The following is a 6,024-nucleotide window of genomic DNA, read 5'->3' as shown; positions in this document are numbered from 1 at the left end:
CCTTTCTTCCAGCCCTGCCATCCTTACTCCATCCTGGCCCAGCCCTGTCCTTCTCCCAGGCTTTTCCTAGCTCTTTGGCCACCCTACCTCTCTCCTCAACCACCTGCCTTTCCTCTGGTCCCCCGTCCCTTTGCATCATTCCTCAGCCCCCTCCCTTCCTCCCTGCCCGCCTCCTGTGTCTCCCAGCCCTGCTCTGACGTGGGAGGTGAGGGGGGGTGGGGGCCGGATGACTCACAGTGTTATGATGCAGCTCCACAACACACAGCCACATTCACCCACAGACCGAAGCTCAGAACGAGAGACAACCTCTGGCCCCCCAGCAGCAGGTCAACTTTGCAGCCCCTCATCTTGAACCCACTAACTATCCTCCCCCACCCCCACCCCCTTCCCAATTGAAGGAGCAGAAAGAGAAGAGAGAAGAGTGAGCAGAGAGATTGAGAGAGAGAGAGAGAGATAGACGGAGATCTCTGGAGCAGACCTCAAGGTGAGGGGGCAGCCCTTCTCCAGCTGAATTTCCCCACCCCCCCCCCACCCTCCCCGTTTGCAAATTTCCTCCTGCTGCGTGTTGCTTTCTCCCCTTGGCAAAGCGCTGTTCATCCACCCTCTGCCCTCCCTTCCCCCTCCCCGCTGCCTCCGCTCCTCTCTCTCGGCTCCTCCATCCCTCTCCAAGCTCTGACGGTTCCCCCACTTCTTTCCCGGCAACTTCGGCTACAGCATCAGGCGTCACTGTTTATTATTTTGCTGCTGGTGCAGACCCCCCAAAGACCGCCCCGGGAGCTGACTGCGGTGCTAATTGTTTGGACCATACCATATGGAGCAGGCCAGCGCGGGAAGGGGCGGGGGGGCCGGAGCCTCTGAGCAGATGAGCAAATCCGTTGGGAGCAGGTGTCCCCTTCCCCCCCCCCCTTTTTTTTTCTGAGAGGCACGGGATTCGCACCTGGTTCCTCGAGCCTCCGTCTGGGCGCCTCTGCTGTCAGCGCTGGGTGCTCAGATCCTCCCCTCCCCCCCAACCTTCTCCGGTCCACCTCCTTACCCCAGCGCTCAGCTCGCCTTTGTTGTCCCCTGCTCATTTGCCCACCTTGCTTCTCCCTGTGATCTTAGCCGAGGGAAGAAATGACCCCTAATACCCGCGAGGTGCTTCTCTGGCCTTCGATGCAGCCTCTCCTTGGCTTGGCAGGGAAGGGGTGCAGGAGGGAGGCGTGACGGCGGCGGGGGGGGGGGAAGGAGCTTGGGCAGGCAGCTGGGCCGGCCCCCCTTTGGCCCTGGAAGAAGGTGTTGCTAGGTGGTGCGGGTCGGAGGTGAACTGGCAGGCCAAGTTGATGGCAGAACGTGAACTGGACATCAGACAGTGTCTGCTGGCCGGTGAGGAGGGCCGGTTCCCTGCAGCCAGAACCCAATGTCACCCTGAATCAGCCCAAGGTGTTTTCCTGGGGCCCAGCCAGGGGGAGAGGACTTGAAACTGAAGATGGTCTCTAAAGGGGCTTTTGTGGAGAGACTGCCTGGTCGCCTGAGCAGAGTGGAGCAATTGGGCCTCTCGTGGCCGCCGCAGAGGACAGGATGAGGAGGGCCTGTTTGCCCTGGCTAATCGGAGCTGTACTCCCTCTTCTCGGCTTACTGATCTCGCACTGCCGTAGCACCCAGCTGGCATCTCCGAACCAGACCTGGCTTTCCCACCCACCATGGGCCAGAAGGCCCCAGAAGGAGAGAAGGCAGCACCTACTTATCAGAGCCAGCAGAGGACACCTCCCAGCTTATCCTCAGCATCCAGGGCCCCAGCCACTTTGGGCGGATAACAACACCTTCTTCAAGATTCCTCATTAGAACCAGCAACTCTTTCATCTTCAGTCACCCACAGGCTCACTGCTGTCGGCACCTGCCACTGGGAGAAGGTGGGGAAAACATTCTCTGCCTTGGGCTCCAGAGCACTGCTTTTAAAAATAAGCCCCACCCCCTTCCCTGATCATAGTGAACGCTGCTCTCACTACTTATGCAGCTCTGTGCAACCCAGGAGATGTGGCTTCCCTGCCACCCATGTTACCCACTTCCCATTGGTTCCAGCTGCCAGATTTGTCTGAAAGAAAGATGTTTTCTCTCCTCTGGCTGGGTACCTAAACCCTTGACTGAGGGCTAAGGCCTCAGAGAACAGTATAGAAAGACCAAGGGGGCCAGAGGCTGGGAAGACAGCCAGGCGCTTCTGCGGGACTGGACTGAGTGGTGCAAGGCACAAGACTTGGAAGCGGCTATATGCAAGGTTCTCTGTATGGAAACATCCATAAATTTCTAGTGAAGAGTCCCAGAATGCAGTCCCCCCCCGCCCAGGTCCTAGGAGAGGGCTGAAGCAGGTAGGTACCTGTCTGCCTGCTCTCCCTCTCCCTCCCTTATCATGCCTGTCCAGGGCCAGATTAACCAGTAAGCATGGTTATGCATGCATTTACATTAAGGTACGCACGTGCTTAATTGTATTTACTTGCTGATCTGTGGTGAGGAGACACAACTGGACCTGTGGGTACCTTGCTTATTGGGTAATCCATCCCTGTGCCTGTCCTTCCCACATGAATGTATGAAGGGCCAATTGTATTGGAAATGGAGATCAGGCCAAAGAAAACCACCAAGCATCCCTGTCTTTTCAAAGGCCTTCAGCCCCAGTGACACAGTGCCTACAAATGCCTATGCAGTGCAATGCCTCACAGAACTGAACACCAAGGAAAGGGTGCTTGCACATGACGTTGCTCCCATGGCAGCATTTGTGCCAGCAGGCTGCTCTCAGTGGAAAATGGTGGAGGCTGCTACCGCCTCAGGAGAGTGAGACACCAGCTCCCTGGCTATGGTGCCAGAAGCCTGGAACCACTGCTGGGCTTGCCAGAGCAGAGCTGGAATCCAGGGGGGAGGGAGACACAGTGCCACTGGATGCTGGGGAGGGTGCTGATGATGGGGGAAGTAGGAGTGGAGGTGAGCTGAGCCTCAGCTTCATCCCCTGAGGGGCTTCTCACAGGTCATGGCTCTCCTGATGCCCCTTCACCTCTTCCCAGGTGACTTCCATTTCTGTCTGGTTCTCGTCTGGGGGGGCCCTGGCCGGGCAGCCCCCCCACATTTCTCCTGCCCTGAAACACGGCTCTAGCCAACCTGCTCCGCTGCTTCACCTGCGATCGACTGTGTGGGGGCTGCACAGCGCCAGCCCCTCCAGCCCGCCAGGGCATCGTCCTCCAGCCGGTCATGCCCAGCTGTGACCCTGGCCCGGGCCCTGCCTGCCTCCCTGCCAAGACTTTCCGCAGCTACCTGCCCCGCTGCCACCGCACTTACAGCTGCGTCCACTGCCGTGCACATCTGGCCAAACACGATGAGCTTATTTCTAAGGTACGCCAAGTGGGGACCTGCCACTCCCCCCGCCTGTCTCACACCAGGCTTGTGCCGGCATCACCTAGGATGGAGCTAACAAAGCCCTTCCTCTATCTCCCATGCCCTTGCGGGGATTCAGGCAGTGGGGCCAAGGCTACCAGGTAGTCACTGTCTGTCCTATGTCTCCACAGTCCTTCCAAGGGAGCCATGGCCGAGCCTACCTGTTTAACTCCGTGTGAGTCTACCTCTTTCCTTGAGTGTGTATGCTGGTGTGCGTATGAATTTTCTTCCTCTGTGGAGAAAGGGGGAAGAGCCATCAGAAGGTCATCTTGCATCTTCTGCTTTGGCCTCCCCTTTTGCAAAGGGGTTCAGAAAATCTGTCTGCAGTTCTCTTGTGGGGAGTTCTGGGCAGAGAATCATACTGTCAGAGAAAGAAGGCCCAGGCAGTGATCATAAAGGGGTGGACTGCTAAAGGCAGGCGCTGGCAAAGGCAGGGTGGGTGGAGCTCTCTCCAGGTAGAAGTTTCTCTGGGCTGCTGGGGGGCTGTACTGACTGAGCCACCCCACTGGGTGCTGGGTCCTTTCTGTTCCCTGAGACAGGGTCAACGTGGGCTGTGGGCCGGCTGAACAGCGCCTTCTGCTCACGGGGCTCCACTCGGTAGCTGACATTTTCTGTGAGAGCTGCAAAACCACGCTGGGCTGGAAATATGTAAGTACCCAGAGAACAGGGCCATCCTCTAAATGCAGGCCCCATGGCCCTCCATGCCCCAGGCGCCACCGGTCAGGTCTTTGCATGGTCCAAAGAGGGTTGGACTACGGTGGGGGCACCTGGGGGCAGAGGCAGTACAAGCGATAGTAGGACCTGGAGGGGAAGGGGGACTGCTTGGTCCGAAATTCACTGCTTCCCCCCTCCACCAGGAACAAGCTTTTGAGACAAGCCAGAAGTACAAAGAAGGGAAGTACATCATTGAAATGTCACACATGGTGAAGGACAACGGCTGGGATTGAGGGGCTCAGGCAGGCTGTGCCCTTCTTCCACATGCCCCATCCTCCCCACACATGCCCCCTGGCCCTGACAAGCAGTCTATACCAGCATGAGTACTGCCCACCCCTGGGGGAAACCTGGCTCCAACCAACCCCTTCCCTGCCCTCGCCTCATCACTACCAGGCCCCTTTTGGAACAGGGGCTTGGGGTACCCCAGGGGTGTTCAAGGCTCAGGAGTGGGCACCAGTCAGGGAGAGACAAACAGGGGAAAAGCAGTAGCTGTGGGACCCCAAGGTCCTGAAAATTGAAGCAATGGCAGGGCAGACTCAGGCAGACAGGGCTGTGGGAGGAGTCAGCTTTTGCCCCACCTCTTCTTGATTGACCACAGGACAAGGTTGGGTCACAGGGCTGGTAGAACCCAGGCCACAGGAGAATCGCAGATGAGAAAAGGCTTGGGTTGGAATGGCATTTTTGGCCTCAGACACCAGGAGGGATGACTCTCTGAAGGGAAAGTTTCCCACCCCCAGTCACAAGAGAAAAGACTCGGGGGTGGAAGGAAAAACCCAAATCCCAGACCCTGGGAAAACATAAAAGGATCAGAGGGGTTTCCATTTCACTCTACTTGTGAGTTTATCTTGGCACTGAAGAGGCACTTTGGAGTAGCTAACCTTTGCCATGTGGTGGGGTGGGGTGGGGTAGGGTAAGCTGCCCCTGGAACAGCGCCCAACCCCACCCCCACCCCCAGTTGGCTGTTCCCAGAGTAAGCAGCCTTTGTGGGCATTCTACGAGGCCCAGCTACTGCTCCTGGGGACCCAGTCCCCTGGAGGGGAGGTGGGAAATCAGTGCTACGGGGCCGGTCTTTCCCGTGGCTGCCACCAGCGAACGAAACTTTTGTATGATACATAAAGCGTTTGAGTCTATTTTTAATAAAAAGGGGAAAAGCAACTGTGAGGAGCTCTGTCCTGACTTTCCTTCCTCGTGCGTGGACCATACTTTCCCAGTCACACGCCCTTGCCTTGGGGCTTGTCCTTTCACGCCACAAGGGGGCAGCAGAGTTACTTTGTCACGAGACGCCTTCCCCTTGAGCTTTTACAAAACCAGAAAACTGCTGTCTTAGTCAATTCCAACTCATGGCGACCCCATGTGTGTCAAGTAGAACTGCACTCCATATGGTTTTCAAAAGATTAGTCAAGAAAACCCTATGGAGCAGTTCTATGCTGGTAACACATGGGTTGCCATGAGTTAATCAATAGCAAGGAATTTTGGAATTCTACCGAAGTAGATCCCCAGGTCTTTCTTCCACAGCACCACTGGGTGGTTCAAAGCACCAACCTTTCGGTTAGCAGCTGATCAAAGTCTCTTTGCAGCACCCAGGGCCAGTTGAGTTTTTACCAGATGGGTATCCAGGTGATGTTTTGCCTGGTAAGAAGGATGGGTTTTGTGAGCTGAAGCATCCAAAACAGCTTGTATCTTCTGGAACCCTTGACAGTGAATCAATTTGTGCCTGGATCCAGGATTGGGCAGCTGATCCCAGAACAGTTTCATTGCATCCTGTTACTTTTCAGCTTGGTTCTGTAATGTTTTGATCAGCTCCTGGCCACACTTAAGGCTAATAGAAAAATCAATTAGCCAAGGCACTGCTCTGGCAGTTGATAAGCAAGTGGAACAAAACAGCTCAAAATTGCAGCGTCAATGCAACCACAA

General features: G+C 56.2%; 1 protein-coding gene across 1 annotated transcript; it reads left to right on the top strand.

The window, feature by feature from the left end:
* Positions 1-258: 258 nt before the first annotated feature.
* On the top strand, positions 259-5,265 carry YPEL4 (yippee like 4). The gene is made up of 5 exons (XM_049891998.1): positions 259-484; positions 3,030-3,354; positions 3,528-3,571; positions 3,936-4,044; positions 4,254-5,265. Exons 2-5 carry the CDS (start codon positions 3,214-3,216, stop codon positions 4,341-4,343), a joined length of 384 nt encoding a protein of 127 aa, XP_049747955.1. The 5' UTR covers positions 259-484; positions 3,030-3,213; the 3' UTR covers positions 4,344-5,265.
* Positions 5,266-6,024: the final 759 nt, after the last annotated feature.

This window comes from Elephas maximus, chromosome 7 (assembly GCF_024166365.1).
Source record: "Elephas maximus indicus isolate mEleMax1 chromosome 7, mEleMax1 primary haplotype, whole genome shotgun sequence".
NCBI classification, from domain to species: Eukaryota; Metazoa; Chordata; class Mammalia; order Proboscidea; family Elephantidae; genus Elephas; species Elephas maximus.
This window is presented reverse-complemented; position numbering and strand designations above follow the sequence as displayed.

Bases quoted from the DNA above. Each gene is read 5' to 3' on its own strand.
- YPEL4 (XM_049891998.1), top strand. From the start codon at position 3,214: ATGCCCAGCTGTGACCCTGGCCCGGGCCCTGCCTGCCTCCCTGCCAAG. The intron at 3,572-3,935 runs GTGAGTCTACCT...TCCCTGAGACAG, and splicing joins GCCTACCTGTTTAACTCCGT to GGTCAACGTGGGCTGTGGGC. The intron at 4,045-4,253 runs GTAAGTACCCAG...CCCCTCCACCAG, and splicing joins CCACGCTGGGCTGGAAATAT to GAACAAGCTTTTGAGACAAG.